Source organism: Acanthochromis polyacanthus, chromosome 17, assembly GCF_021347895.1.
Source record: "Acanthochromis polyacanthus isolate Apoly-LR-REF ecotype Palm Island chromosome 17, KAUST_Apoly_ChrSc, whole genome shotgun sequence".
In the NCBI taxonomy this organism is placed as follows: domain Eukaryota; kingdom Metazoa; phylum Chordata; class Actinopteri; family Pomacentridae; genus Acanthochromis; species Acanthochromis polyacanthus.
In genome coordinates, this window is record NC_067129.1 from 6,794,107 (window position 1) to 6,810,725 (window position 16,619).

Below are 16,619 nucleotides of genomic sequence, written 5' to 3' on the forward strand. Positions count from 1 at the left end.
CTTATTGATGTGGTATAGTCATTCACTGTCTGTCATTTTATTGTTGGTCGTTAAGATCCTACAGCACCCTGTCATACTGTACAATGATTTAGGAACTTTTGCTGAGATGCCATTTATATTGTATTATTATATTATTTATATTATACATTTATACACAGTTATCTTCACAACAAAGAATTTATACATGCCTGCCTCAGTTCTGAGAGCTAAGATGGCTTCTTTCACAAATCATACTAACAAAATTATTAGTAACTTTATGACACTATTCTAAAAAGAGTTCTACTGCTTTGACAGACGACGCAAAAGCAACGTACTCATAAGTCAAATCTGCAGTCAATTTGCTGTTATTTATGCAACACATTTCAAACAACAAAAATGCCTTACAGGAGAGAAATAATATTAGTGCTGTGAATTAACCAAACAAGTTTAAATCAAGGTTATCAAGATTAAGACCCTAATGCTATATTTTAAATACAAATGTGCCTGACTAAATGAAATATTACGATTAGTACTTTCTAGTATTATTTATTTTTGTGCTTGACTGAATGAAAGATTTGAATTGATTTACAGAAATATGTAAAACTCAAATCCAATTTACCCAATTAAAATAAATATTAAGATTAAGATCTTACAGTGCTATTTAAAATAGACATGTACCTTACTAAATTTAATATTAGGACCTTACAGAAATATTTAAAACTCAAATTTATGTTACCACTATAAATTTAAGACCATACAGTGTTATTTAAAATACATATTTACCTTAATTAAAGGCTAAATTTAAAATCTTACTATATTTATTAATAGTAGAACAAAGTATATTGTCTAATCGTAACAGACAATTCAAATATTAGGGTTAAAACCTTACAAAAATCGAAGTTAGTGACTAAATTAAATATAAAGAATAAAAAAATATATAAAGCTACAACACATGCTGCATAAATAAAGTAAAAGTGAGTAAAATACACACAAATAATTGTAATGTGTGTTTAACTCATAGACTGTATATATCAGTCTATGGTTAAACTACTAGAACAGTTTAATTACTGTGTTGGACTGTAGTACACCACGCAGCCTGCAGGCGGAGCTGTCACCGTGAACCGTCATGTCATGAACCAGTGAGAGGGCAAGAGTCACTCTTACTTGGGTCGGATAAGGTAAGAAACGTGTTATTTTCACACAGCGACTGTATGCTTACATATTTAATAGCTTGTTTTAACTTTTGAAGAATTGAAATAGTTCGTTGTTGCCGCGGAAGTGAAGTCCAGGAGGCCGAGCTCCGGCTGCTGCCACTGTTTACATCAGCTAGCATTGCTAGCTAGCTTGAATGCGTTTCCCCTGGTTACCTAGCTAGTAGGCTAACACTCTTCTGGCCTGAAGTCTGTCAGCTGGTTCCCTATTCCTAGCAACACTCTGTGTATTTCGGGCGACTGCTGGATTACCTCAAAATGGGGACAACATCTAGTATGGCTAAACCTTTACTGGCTAACATGCTAACTTTTGTGACAGCGTCGCCTGACGTTGGCTCAGGCAAGCTGGTGTTATGTCACCTCAAAGTTGCGTTATCTGCGTGTAACTACATACTTAATTTATTAACTTACTGCTGTCACTTATTAACTAACGTTTTACCAAACAGAAATCCTTAATGCCAAATGCTACTTTTTTTTATTATCGTATTGATAGGGACACACGACTAGCTGAAGCTACAGAGTGAGCTGTCTAAACTAAACTACTGTCGGTTAGCTTGGCTATTATCTATGTGTTCATTCCCATAATGGTGAATTCCTGTCACTCATTTTGTTGTTATTGCAGGAATGTAAATGTCTGAGGACAGGGAAGCCCAGGAGGATGAGCTGCTTGCTTTAGCAAGTATCTATGATGAAGAGGAGTTTCACCGCGCGGAGTCGGCTCAGGGGGGAGAGATGCAATTCTGCTTGGAGCTCCCTCCTGATTTCAAAGTAGTCACCAATGGTACGGCTTTCAGTGAAGTTGTGTCAAGACGTAAAAGTAGTGTAGTAGTCGTGTACCACTCATGTACAGCTTGTGTTCTAATACACTGTAATAAGGAATGTATTTGCATCTTTTGTGTTTGTTACAGGAGAGAAGAAAACTGAATATAATGTCTGCTTCTTGCCCCCTTTGGTGCTCAACTTTGAGCTTCCTGCAGACTATCCCTCCACGTCCCCACCGATCTTCACTCTTAGCTCTAAATGGATGACCAGAGCACAAGTAAGACTCACAGTAGCTCAAATAATCGTTCATTACATTACAAGCACAGAAGCACAGAAAGCTGTGGCAAAATATTACAGTTTAGAGTGAACTGAGGAAAAGTGAGTGGCTTTAACTTGGGAATAAGCTGTTGTTGTTATCTGCTAAAGAAAAGCTTCCTGCCAGTCATACCATTCATTTCTTGCAATACCTATTCCTTCTCCTTTACCATTTATCCTCCTTAGATGAGCTCTCTGTGCCGACGCCTGGATGAGCTATGGGAGGAAAGCCAAGGCTGTGTGATTCTTTTCACATGGATCCAGTTCCTCAAAGAGGAACCTCTGGACTTCCTGGGCATCCATTCTCCTCTTGAAGTCATCAGGAGTGGCAGTAAGGCAGGTGGTGAGCGAAGGAGAGCTGACCCTGCAGCTGCAGGTACGGCATGGGTTTTGTTAAATTAATGTTGATTTTGGATCACTATGATCTATTTCTCTAACTTTCATACCTGCAACTTTCATTTAGACTTAACGTAGATTACCTGATACTGTAGGTGAACTCGGTACGGTGCCAGCAATTTCTGTTTACCCATGTGCCTAATTTGTTTGTAAAGTAATTGCTGACGTCTCCAACAGTTACTTCATTTAATTAAAGTACACATTGTGTAGTTAATTTACAGCTACAATTTGAACATGTTTTTGCCCTTTCATTCAGCTCTGTCACAGTGCGGGAGTCATTCTGACAAAGCAGAAGAGAAGAATGGAGAAGTGAAGAAGGAAAAGTCAGAACAGCAGTTATCATCATCTTCTCAACTGGACCCTCGGGCCGTCACTTTGATGGACCCGCGTGCCGACCTGCTACCTCAGCTGCTGGACTTTGACGAGGCACAGCGGCAGAGGGTGTTCGACAGCAAGGTGTTCTGCTGTGGAATCTGCTTCGTGGAGAAGCTGGGCGCCAGCTGTCTGTGCTTTAAGGAGTGCCAACATGTTTACTGCAATGCCTGCATGAGCGAATACTTCCAGATCCAAATACGGGACGGCAACGTTCAGTGCCTTAACTGCCCTGAGCCCAAATGCACCTCTTTAGCCACACCGTTGCAGGTAAGAGACGGGTACAGTAGATGTGCTTGTGTGTGCTGATGTTTGAACTAAATTTACCAATTCATTCTCTGCTTTATTTTCTTGTCTGTATTCATCTTCCAGGTGAAACAGCTGGTGGATGAGGAGCTGTTTGCCCGATACGACCGTTTGCTGCTTCAGTCCAGTTTGGACCTCATGGCCGATGTGGTCTACTGTCCCCGTCAGTCCTGTGGCACCGCTGTAATGGTGGAGCCAGACACAACCATGGGCATTTGCTCGGCTTGCCAGTACGCTTTCTGCACGCTCTGTAAGCTGGGCTATCATGGTCTTTCCCACTGCAAACTCCCTGCAGGTAATGTCACTGAAAATACAGTCATTCTGTTCAGTAGGGCAACATGTGTAAATGGGACATAGTACTTCATTTATTCTATAAGCCACTTTATGTTGCTGTCGTTTATCGTGTAGCAATGCTGTATTTATTCATTTTCATTCCTCATTCTTGTATATATTGTACATATTATTGTTATTAGTATGTTCCGTGCTGCTGTAGCAATGGAGATGTGGGGAGCAACAAAGGATTATCTTATCTTTCAAAACTTGGTTAGCTACATTTTTAACCTCTAGCCTCTCTCCACTTGTCAACAGTTCTAACAACACTCAATTGGTTTTGATTCCCAAGGCTACTAGGTTTGGAGAAAAGCAAATTACCATTCATATTTTTTTCATATTAAAAAAAAAATGTTAGAAATTCAAAATACAGTTAAGTTTTCTTAATTATCACTTCATGTGACATGACAGCAGCAAACAAAATGGCCCAGGTCGTACTAGAAAACACAACCAGTTACTTTCTTGTAACAGAAATTACACATTTTTAAATATAGGATCATATCCAAAGCAACAGTAAAATATAAACAGAAGAGTTAAACGAGAAGTTTTACCAAACTTGGACTGCCCGGCGACAAAGATGACCCCTGTGACCTTGAAAATGAGGTCACGGTCACCAAATGCGAACTTGACCTGTGTCTTATTATGGTACACCTGTGTACCAAATATGGTGAGGCTACATCAATATTTTATCGAGTTATCGTGCGGAAACCAAATTGTTACAGACAAACAAGCAAGCAAGCATGCAAGCAAGCCAGACCATGCAGCTGAAAACAATACCTTCTGGAAAACGCAGTTTTGCCGGGCAGTAATGACATTACATTTTATCAGTCCCAACCTGAAGTCTTCATCTAATGCTGTCCCTGTTTTCTGTGTTGTGCCACAGAGGAGCTGCGTAACCTAAGAGATGAGTACCTGTCAGCCACAACTGAAGGGCAGAAGTTTATGGAGCAGCGCTTTGGAAAGAGGGTGATCCAGAAAGCGGTGGAGGAGTCCTTCAGCAGAGACTGGCTCAATGAGAACTGCAAATGCTGCCCTCGCTGTGGAACCAATATACAGGTTGGGCTCCCCCTGCTGGTAATAACGCAGTAGAACAGGCTTTGATTTGAGCACCAGAGTCAGTGTTCACTTCTAAACGTGAAACAAATGGAGCTGTAACTTTGAGTGTTGTCAGATATGTATAACGCTTTTCATGTGCATTTCTGTTTAACTGTTCTGGCTCAACTATATTGATTATAAAATGTTTTTGTTAAAACACAGCAACTTTCTTAAAAGTCTTTCTTAAATCCTCCTGTGTCCAGCTCCAGGCTATGTCTGTTGCTGTGGATGTTTGCTGAGTCCTCTCCTGCTAACGTCTACTCCTTGTTCTCTCTATAGAAAGTGGATGGCTGTAACAAGATGACCTGTACATCTTGTAAACAGTACTTCTGCTGGCTCTGCCTGGGCGTCCTCAGCAAAGTCAACCCATACGGTCACTTTAACAACCCAAATTCACCCTGTTATAACCAGTGAGTGATTCATGCCTCTTTTCCTATCCACCACTTTAAGCTGCTTACTGTCACCTGTAGACACATTCGCTAAATATCACTTTTCTTGCTTGTTTCAGACTCTTCCAGGGTGTAGATCTTGATGAAGAAAATGCCTTCTGGAGCGATGAGGACGACTGACACCAGGACAGTACCTCACCGGCGAATGCTACATTTGAATGCACTTTATCTCTCACATAACCATCACTTCATTTGTGGCTTTCACTACGAATGCATTGGCCCAGCAGTGCCACTACACTGCTAGATCATTGTTTATGTTTTGAATACAGTCGGGCATCTTAGGTTACAAAACATTCGATGCCTGAGTGTAAATTGTGCAAATTACTTCAAATATGACAGCTGTCATATAGAGTATTGCGATATTCAGGAATGGCCAGAATGGTCCTAGCTTTTATCTCAGAGAGAAAGCACTGTGACATTTTGGTAAAGGTTGATTTCCTGTAAAAAAAAAAAGCCAAACTCATTCTTAGTTCAGAGCATCAGGACATCAGCATACATGGATGTGTGGTTAGTGATTGTTCACCAAATTGCATTCAGACTTTTTAAATATGGCAATGTCACTGAACTGAATTCAGAACTCAAGGCAAGTGAACATTTGAAAATCATTTGTCATTTCCTTTTTTGTAATGCAGTAGATTATGTCTACAAATAAACTGTCTCTCCTCCCAAGTAGACATTTCAGATAAACTTTATTTATCCCCGAGGGGCAATTAAGGACATGCACTTCATGATGAGTTTTGCACATCCTGGAGGCGTGTAAAGATAACAGCTTCATAGTGGAAGCACTAACCTAGCTCAGTTTGGTAAATATAATGTGCTGTTTGCTTCCGATTAGTTAGCAACTGTCGTTATGGAAAAACAAGGACTGTGCATGTGCACCTTTACCATTACAGCAATTATGTACTCTCTGACTTGACTTTCTGTCACATCTCAGAAGCACATTTTTCTTTGGACAAACTAAGTTGGATAATGAAGTGATGATCAAAACAAGACATTGCAAATCAAACCAAGATGTGAATCTTGAAAGCAGTGAAGGCAAACCCCCAGATTTACCTAAAATCCCAAAACAGCTGTTCAGACTTTGGCTACCAGTTTGGGAAATCCTAACGGCTCCCTCAGACAGTCATTGAGTGATCTCTGTACGTTACATTTATGGGGTGAAAATGAATGATTATCTCGTTCAGATGACTTAATTTACAGAAATTAAGTTTCTGCACATAATTTGATAAAACTCAGTCAGGTTTCGAAGAATAATTTGTTTATTGGAATTCGGTTTTCTTGTTTGTTTGAGTGTGTTTGTCACACAGAATGTAGTTTTGGAGGATGCTGAATTATATTTTCTTGATGGTTGATCCTTTGATGGTGTTACTGAAATTATGGTTATGTTTTGCATACCTATTGGAAACACAAGTCAATCAGAGACTGTGGTGGCATTTTGGAATGATATTTGACCAGATTTATTCCTTTATATAGCTGCTATTTTAACGTTGCCAAATACTCGTGTCAAATTGGGGCCGTAGAATCTTGCTAATGTCTTGAGATACAGAAATTATTTTGTATAATGTTAATTTAATATTTATTTTAAGTTTGATTGGATGAAGACTATCTCATGCAAGCACAGAATCTGTTTGTTTTCATCACTGAATGATTTGCTACAAAAGTACAGACTACTTTGACAAATAACGCTGGTCTGGATTAGAAAAAGACAATCTCTTGTTACATCTCAAAATCCACGCAAATTCGCTTTTTCACATCAATGCAGGCCCATCGTCACTTCATGTGTCATGTTTGATGACAGTTCCTGCAGAATCCTGTCCATACTTTCAGCATACTGTTCCTTGAATAAATATTATACTTCATATTTTGTCTTTTTCTTTTATTGAATCTGAGACTGAAAACTCCACTTTGGTTCCTGCATAATTTTTTGGTCCTCACTGTATGTGAATATACACAACTGAGCAGCAAGTTAAACAGATAAATGTTGACGACAGGCAGCAAATGTGATTGGTAATGGTGAAAACAGTATTGTACAACAACTTTAATCTGAGTGAGAATATGATTATAATTCCCTAGAGAGCAGTTGGAACACAGGTATTTTAAAAATGAGTGAGCAGAGTGACAAGAAAACTGGATTTACATAAATGTAGACTAGTTATCTGTCAAATTACTGACAAATTTTACCTGTGAAAGATGAGCCTGCTCTTTAAAAGTGAAATATTTTATTAATATTGTATTATTGGAACAAACTGTATCAAGCGCTTGTGAATAGAAACCCCCTTGACAAGTCCCAAGATTACCAAGTCTTATTTAACAAACACAGCATGTTTTCCAAGTTCCCTTTCTATCCCTTATAGAGCTGGAGAACACTGGTCCCTGGTAACATTGGGGACCTTCTTACATTTGTAGTTATTTAAATCTGTTGCACTCATCAATATACACGTTCAATGTGGGCCACAGAATGTTTTGAGACGATCTGTCACCTTTTAGAATTAAAAGCTTGACTGAAATGTTATATTTCTTCTTTTTGTTTGTAGCATCCCTTCAAAGGTGCCGCGTTTTGTCATAATGTGTCTGAAATCTGCATATTAACGCATAAAACCAGGAGCTAAGTTTACGGCTAAGAAGGTAATACAATGCATCATATTTTTGTAACCTCTCTGTTTTCACGATTAAAGTTGGATAATATAATGTACTTAAGCTCGTACAAAAAGCAGGAACTATTCCATATACACTACAATTGTACTGTTAACGTGTCAGTGTTCTTAAACGGTATTTCAAGAGTTTAAAATGATACAGAAAGCGATTTGAGGATGTTTTTCAAATAGATTTTGTTCTGAAATGCATCCAGATTTCTCCACATTTTTGACCACACCTTTTAGTGTTCAAATAAAACGTCAAAATCTGAAATATTACCAAACTGGGATGAGTTAACTCCAAGTGCTTTACAGCATCCTGTTACCTGAAATATGGCCCATATTTACCCTGTAATCCAGAGGTTATGCTGTGACAGAGACACAGAGACAATGAAATACTAAAGAAACAAAGAGCCCACGTTTTAGCCTGAGACTGAAAAGAGACGACAACATGGTGTAATCCCTTTGGCCAGAGTTGCTGACAGGGGATAACCCTTTAAAATGGCCCCTCTCTCCCGTCCCGTCCCGTCCTGTCCCCTGCCTCGTGTTCTCTGTTGGCCTCCCCAGCCCCCTGCCTGGCTTTCTCCACACACACTGACCGGACTGTTGCTATGCCCGTGAAGACACCTGCTCTCACAAACACAGGAAACCAGCACCGGCAGCACCTGACCAACCCCGAGAAGCTTCACTGACCCTCAAACCGTTCGGCAGTTTCTCCTCACCGAAGCATAAAAGCAAAGGAGAAAGGTTTGTGGGTTTTGGTGTGGTGGCTGACGGGATGCGGCCTTTAGGGAACTTCTGAACGTATGTTCTGTGGTCCGCCATGTTTTTGCTGAATGTAGTGTTGGTTTGTGAGTGTGATAGTACTGAGTCGGATGGATGAGCTTTGCTGTCTGTCACTTCACAGTAGCCTTCTGAATCACTGCCCTATGATTTTGTGGAAAATATTTACTTTCATATTGACATAGAATGATTTTATATGCAGTAAGGCTTGGTTAAATTAAGGTTTTGAACTGAAATATCAAGTGCTGATAGGTGGCTCCTTTAGGTCAAAGCCAATTTTAGATTTAATTAAATACAAATGAGCTTTATTATTACCTCATAATATAAGCCAGATCCAGAACACAGGAAAAAAACTAATAAATAAATTCAATAAAAGCCTCATGTCTGTGACAAAATTTTAAAAAATAATACAAAAAAATCAAAACAATAGTAATTAAATCACTGTCTAAAATTGCTTTATTTTCCTGGTTCTTTTCTAGGACGGAATTAGCTTAAAAACATTAAAAAAAATCGAATTTATTGTGTTAATTTATGATCAGGGTTTGATGTTTTTTGAAAAAAAATTTCACTTTTACAGTAAAGACATTTATTTGTTGCTTGTCAGCTACATTAAAAAAAAAAAAGAGCAAAGAATTTGAATGAACCCTCGTGTTGTTCTGCGGGGCAGATTGACCCGCTTTAAAGTTTGAAAATGTGGGAAAAAATATATTTTCAACGACAGTGAAACTCCTAATGTTCACATTTTCAACATTTTTGGGAGATTTTTTTAGCATCTTTTGTAGGAAAAAAAGAAATATTAAAAAAGTTTCTTAAGAACATTTATTAAAAAAAAACTCAACCAAAATCCGGTGAATTTTTGTGAATGTTGTCAAAGAAAATATTAGAAGTTTTACTGATATGTTTGTAATCACTTTAGATATTTTTAGGATTTTTTGGAAGATGTTTACTCATTTTTTGAAAAATATTTACAAGAATTTTCTTGCCAGATTTTTTTTTAAATCAAAACATTTAAAGAATTATTGGAATTTTCTTCCTGAAGGTTTTCCAAATTTCCAGATATTTGAGGAATTTTTTTGCTGAATTTTGGGATTTTTTTCAAACAAGAAAACAATATTTTTTGGTGCTTGAAAATGAGGACAACAGGAGGGTTAAATAATTCTAAATACATCTGAGGTCTAAAACTGCCACATTGAGTCTCTTAATCAGCTGCTGATTAGTGTTGAAATGCTTTTAAACTATTGGAACACTTTCACTTACAACCTTATTTGCATCCATTTTATCCCAACCTGAAATATTCTAAAGTTTCTGAATTCAATTCTGAACACAAGTAAATGATTTTCATTTGTAAAAGCACTATCATCAATGTTTACATGTAAAAATGACCACTAAACTTGAAACTCAGCATTCTGAAGTTGCTGGGTTTCTCTCTGTAATGTAAGGCTATAACTTTGAAGTGTCTTGAGATAATATGTGATTTGAGCCGTATGAATATGACTGAAATACATCTAAGCATTAGTGAAGTAGACATGTGACATTTGAAACAGTTTTAAACAGTGAATGTGTTTTTTGTTGTTTATCAGAAGTCCTAGTAACGTTTCCTCTCCTTTCAGACACACAACCAAACCATCCACAACACATTCATTGCGGGACCAAGAACACGACTAAGCGGTGGCACCATGATTGAGAGTGACAGAGAGCTGTCGACCATGGTGCAGGAGCTGTGGGACAACGACGTCAACAGACTCAAACCGGGGAAAGACTACAGGATCTCTCTGCAGGTGACCACACACACCCATAGATAGGAAGCTGCTGCCATTATTTATCAACGCCTGAAACTTCAAACTGTTTTAAATTTACCTGTTGCATTTTACTTTAAGAAAGGACAAAAAATAACAAAAACGATGTAAAATATTACAAAAATGAGACAAATGACACAAAACAAAGCAAAAAAGTGACAAAAAATTGACAACAAAATTAAAAAGTGACAAAAAATGACAAGTGTGAAACAAGCCAACAAAAATGCAGAAAACAAAGAACGAAGCAAAACGCAAAATGACAAAAATGAGACAAAAAACACAAGCGAGACAAAAAAGAAATACAAATTGACAAAAACAAGAAACAAAACAACAAAAATGTGATAAAATCTGACAAAAAAGACAAAAAAACAAAAACAAGACAAAATATTACGAAAATGAGACACAAAACAACAAAAAATGAGACAAGCGACACAAAACAAAATAAAAAAGTGACAAAAAATTACAAAGCAACAAAAAATGGCCAAAGCATGAAACAAGACAAAAAAACTATGCAGAAAACAATGAGGAAAACAAAACACAAAATGACAAAAATGACAAAAAAACACAAGCGAGACAAAAACGAGAAACAAAATGACAGAAACATGAGAAAAACGATAAAAGTCGGACAAGAAAAGCAACAAAAACAGGATAAAATATTACAAAAATGAGACACAAAATGACAAAAGAACAATGAGAAATCTAGTATTTTACTTTATGATCAAAGCAACTTGTCATGGTTTAGGAATTATTTTAAATTTATAGTTTTACAATTTTACAATCTGGAGTCAGTGTCTTCTCTGCAATTTTTACACTTCACAAAGTCGTCCAGCGGGCCAGATTGGACCCTCTGGAGGGCCGGTCTTGACCCGCGGGCCACATGTTTGACACCCCTGTCTTAAGTGATTGGACGCAAATTAGATTGCAGAATGCTGTTACTGCTACTTATAAAATATGTAGATTTCACAATTTCTGAAATCTCATATGCAGATGTGACTCTGACTGTGAGCAAAACGGATTCCTTTGAGGAACACTGAATTAGGATTTCACAGCAAAAGCATTCATACGAGTCATATTTGAACATTTGGGTGTTTCTCTTCCTGCTGCAGGGCAAAGCTGGAGACAGCATGGCCATCAACGACAACAACGACGGAGCAGGATATCCTCTGTTTACATTTGTCGACGAGAACATTTTCAAAAAGGAGACTTTTTTAAGTAAGTGCACAAAGGGCCAGAAATGCATGCTGGGTTGCTTCTAAGCTGCAGCTGCAGTCACCACAATTTGATTTAGTCAAGCTTTAACTTGTCTCTATGAAATGATGCAGCTCCGACCTCGATTCTTCTGGATTTGACCCCAGACTGTCACTGCCTCTTACACAACTGTCAATAATGTTTGAATTGACGTGATCACTTCACACATTCCCCTTTGGTAGTTTGATGCTATCCTCCTTGTCACCTCCCTACAGAGTACAGCTTTTCCATCTAATCTCCTTATGACAAACAGTGGCGTGTTGCATAATCACAGAGAACGCCGAGTTCTGGATGCAGAAAGATGCTCCTCTCTAACCACTGGCTTCTCCTTCCAATCCTCCTCCGCATGATAACTGCTGTAGCACACTCCCTTTCAGCAGTTTTTGTCCAGTGATATCTTCACAGATTTACATTGTGTTACAGAGACAGCGGTGCCTTTGAACAGAGCTCAGTTATGTAATAGCTGTTATTCACTCAGAGTTCACTCTTAGGCTGCTGTCCCATTGAAAAAAAAGCAGGATTCCTCCCTCCTCGCTGTTTCTGATACTATTTCTGTCTCAAAATTAACACTCTGCTGAGCTGGAGGATTCTGTTTACTGTGTTTATACTGTAACTCTCATCATCTCCGTGTTCCTTGGATTGGACAGCCTCGCACATTGTGTAATATGTTGTCCCACACACTGAAAAAAATCACCTTTTGAAGAGTGTCCACATTTGTTTCTGCAGCCTTTATCTCCCTGCTGGATAACTATGAGAGTGACGCTGGCGAGCCAGAAATTGTAACCCCTGAGGAGGTGGCAGAGAACCACAAGTTCCTGGACTGCATCATGCAGACTCCCACTATGAAGGTACCCGAGGGGACGTTTGGAAAGAAATATTTCCCATCTTGCTGTGTTTCAGACTCCCTTTATTCTGCAAAAATAATTAATGACAACTATCTAGTACCTGTAACATATTCATATAACACACTGACTCTCACAGAGATGAAGTTAACACTTTAGTCAGTCTTATCATATACTAGAGGGGGTTTGGTCTAACTTCTGAAAGGTCCTTTATGTCCTACATAATGGTTTTTGGTGCTAGTATGAATTTAATTTAATATAATAATAAAAATGTAATAATAATAATAATAATAATTATTATTATTATTATTATATATAGTATAATATAATATAATATATAAAAATAGATATTTTTTAAGTTTTTGAGAGATATCAAAGCAGTTTGGTCCCCCAGTTTATAATGTAAATAAGCATTAATTTTATTTTTTTAGATTTAAAAAAATGTCTTAATAAAGTATAAAATATATATTTTTAGATATTTGCACACTGACTAACCAACTGGATAAATAAAATAAAATAAAATAAAATCTGACCATGATGGTAGTGCTGGATGAAAAGTTAAAGAATTGTTAATAGCATTCATTTATAGAAAATGATGAATGTCTGTACGAAATTCATTTCACCTCATTGAGCAGATGTTTACAAAACTTGGATCTGCTACCGTTTTAGAGGTAAAATCACTACTATTACTAAATTAATAGTAATAGTCGTGATTACTAAAATTACTATTACAGGGAATAAGGAAATGAGGAAACTCTATCCCAAATAACACATGCAATGAATAAACATCAGACAAAATAGAACAAAATTTCATTTTATTTCAAATATAGATTAATAAAAAATTAATTAATATTCAGGATTCATAGATTAATAAAAAAATTAATAATAATCAGGATTCACCTTCTGGGGACCATGACCATTTGAATTCATCCAATAACTGTTTATTTATTATTGGGATTTTGTCGATGTTGTTCTCAGTGCTTTTAGTGGCCTAGTTTTACTGTATTCTGTGATGCTAAACTGTTGTATCAGAATTTCCCATCTATCAAGCATTCTGTAGCTTTCTTTCAATCTGGACCAAACTCACAGGCTTCAGCTGACATGACTATAAATATCAAATTATTTACAAGAAATTCTTGTTTGCTTTCAGATTGCTCATAAATACCTGGTAGAGAAGCACCTTTCTCCCAAGGACGAGACGCAATTCAAGGAGCAGCTGTACAGGATCTGGTTTGAACTTTACGCGAGGAGAGGATCCAGCAGGTGGGTGGGATGTGGCACCTAAAAATACACTTCACTGGTGGAATCTAGCAATAAGATGTTAACCGTCTTACTCTGAGAAACACGTCCAGTCAGTACCACTGTGAGGAGAACTTGTCTTTAGTGAAAATGTTTGTTTAGGTCGTACTCGGGATGGAAGCAGCCAATAAACGCCACATGATGTCCCAACGGCACGATATATAATGAATCTTAACCCATAAGAACCCAGACCCATTTTTCCTTAAAGGACTTAATGAGTTAAGGTCAGACATGAAACTTTACAGGAAGACATTGTGGCACTCAAAGTGTTTGTGACACTGGTGTCACCGTGGGTTCTTATGGGTTAATATCAAGCCTGTATTAAGCGTTGGGTGTTACTATGAGCTGCTTGCTTTCTGGCTTGCAATCATACTAAGAGAGGAAAATTTCTCTGAAAAACCGTGGAATCAGCATGATACTCTTTGTGCTTTTGTTGTGATGTTCCTCTTAATGTTTCCCTCCAGACCGGACTCTTCAGGGTTTGAACACGTGTTTGTCGGGGAGACCAGAGGAGGCCGGACTGTCATTGGTTTTCACAACTGGATCCAGCTCTACCTACAAGAAAAACTGGGACACATTGACTACAAAGGCTACAGTGTTAACGCCAACTCACCTCAGGTATATCATTGTGTTTGTGGTATCAGCGAAGGTGGACCAAAACTGGGTGTAAACACACTTCCACTCAATCTGTATTATACGTAGAATACAAACTAAATGTTATTGTGTTCCTCTGATATTCAATAATCTATTAATCAATGGACTTCATTTATGTATACCTGATTATGTGCTTTACACATGAAAAGAACAAAAAAAAATGCAATAAAACACAACAAACAACCCCTAATCCCCACTTCCACCGCACCTCTCACCCCTAACATCACATTATAAATAAAGGACTCAAAACAGGGATGCAGGAAATGAGGAAACTCTATCCTAACTAACACATGCAATGAATAAACATCAGATAAAATAAGATTAAATTAAATTAAATATCTATCATAAAATATAGATTTAAAAAACTAAATTTATAAAAACAAGGAAAAAATGACTAAAGACTTAGATATTTAAGTAAGTGATAAATAAAGTTAATTTAAAGAAAGGTAATAAATTACCAGAATCCATAAAAGCCGACTGTCTCGCCATAGGTTTTTGTTCCGATTTTAGATTTAATTAAAAACGCCACTACCAGGTTTTCTGGTAGTGTCTTTTTTAATTAAATCTAAAGTTTCTTGAGAAAAATCTATGTGTATTTGTTTTCAATTTTCTCAGAAACTTGTAGATCCTCCTTTGTCCTTTTCAACAGAAAACTTTTAAGCGTGTAAGACCCGAGTATAGAAAAAAAATGAGCAAAAAAATTAACTTAAAAAAATAAAATTATATATATTCAAACCCAAATATATAAGAAAATGAGCAAAAAGAAAACACAAAATAAAAAACAAAAATAAACAAACAAAAATTAAATATATGTAGAATCAAAATAATCTAAAAAAATAAACTGATGCTGTATCTCTGCAGTAGTGGGTTTTACAGGGTTCAACACATTTCTCTACATTTGAACAGTCTCTGATGTGTCTTTCTCTGAGATTGTCTCTTCCCCACATTATTTGCACTCTTGATCTCGTCTCTTGCACTCTTCATATTTCTTGCACATTCGTGAAAAACCTCACATCCTGCTATGACCTCTGAGCGATGAGTTTGCAGTTGCATCGCTTGCCCAGCAGCATTCTGTACATGTTGGAACAAAATGCAGCGGACTGCACACATGCTGACATGTTATATTACAGTTACCTAGTATTGCTTTTTAATTTTAATTTTTTTACTTTTAGGCTGCTTTTTGGTGAGCTAAAACAGGAGGTATATCATTATATATTGTTGATCCTGATTTGATGTTTTTTTTCCCCATTTTGTAAACACCGATTTGCTAGTTTCAAGCTTGCATATTTCTCATGAGTTTCTTTCCTGTCTCTTCTTCTCATATTGATTTGAAAGTGCCTCCAGCTGTTTCTGTAAAAAGTGTTTCTCCATCCCTCACAACTCTCTTCTTGTCTCTTTCATCCTTTGCCTTTTCTTTTCTTCCCCTGCCACTGCAGCCAGACGAGAACAAACACATCCTGGCGCTACAGTTCAGCTGGAAGAACGGTATAAAGCCTAAGGGCAGCATCTTCATCGGCGTCAGTCCAGAGTTCGAGTTCGCCCTCTACACTCTCTGTTTCCTCACCTCGCCCAACGAGCGGGTTAAAGTCCAGTTCAGTTTTTATGACGTGGAGATAGTTTGCCACCACTACAACCAAAAGCACATAGGCACCACCTACCCTGTGCTCCTCAGGTACCAGAACCCAAAGTAGCTCGACTGATCGAGCTGAGATGTAGCTTCTCCAACAACGGAGGTTGCATTTAACAGGAATTGTTGTTGTCTTTTTATTTTAGATAAAGATACAATAAAACCTTACCCAGACCCAGCTGTGTTTGTCTTAATTTCCATTGCCGAGTATGAGAGTAAGAGTGTGCTTAAGAATATATGAAAGATGATTACTGATGCTCATGTATCACACTTAACCCTCGTGTCGTCTTGTGGGTCAAAATTGAGCCGTTTTAAAGTTTGAAAATGTGGAGAAAAAAAAAAAAAAATATATATATATATATATATATATATATATGTATATATATATATTTCACAGTGAAACTTCTGATGTCCATATTTATAACATTTGTGGGAAATCTTTGAACATTTTTTGGTGGAAAAAATGAAATGTTAAAATGTTTCTTAAGAACATTTACAAAAAAAATCAACCAAAATCCAGTG

General features: G+C 37.3%; 2 protein-coding genes across 2 annotated transcripts; both read left to right on the top strand.

Annotated features, from left to right (window-relative positions):
• Positions 1 to 1,050: 1,050 nt before the first annotated feature.
• Positions 1,051 to 7,074, top strand: rnf14 (ring finger protein 14). Its single transcript, XM_022197497.2, has 9 exons — positions 1,051 to 1,157; positions 1,813 to 1,971; positions 2,099 to 2,229; positions 2,454 to 2,643; positions 2,920 to 3,305; positions 3,408 to 3,636; positions 4,555 to 4,727; positions 5,046 to 5,176; positions 5,275 to 7,074. The coding sequence occupies exons 2-9, from the start codon at positions 1,821 to 1,823 to the stop codon at positions 5,333 to 5,335; spliced, it is 1,452 nt and encodes a 483-aa protein (XP_022053189.2). The 5' UTR covers positions 1,051 to 1,157; positions 1,813 to 1,820; the 3' UTR covers positions 5,336 to 7,074.
• A 1,351-nt stretch (positions 7,075 to 8,425) lies between these two features.
• On the top strand, positions 8,426 to 16,265 carry endou2 (endonuclease, polyU-specific 2). Its single transcript, XM_022197492.2, has 7 exons — positions 8,426 to 8,595; positions 10,242 to 10,409; positions 11,534 to 11,639; positions 12,402 to 12,523; positions 13,668 to 13,780; positions 14,281 to 14,434; positions 15,907 to 16,265. The coding sequence occupies exons 2-7, from the start codon at positions 10,308 to 10,310 to the stop codon at positions 16,159 to 16,161; spliced, it is 852 nt and encodes a 283-aa protein (XP_022053184.1). The 5' UTR covers positions 8,426 to 8,595; positions 10,242 to 10,307; the 3' UTR covers positions 16,162 to 16,265.
• Positions 16,266 to 16,619: the final 354 nt, after the last annotated feature.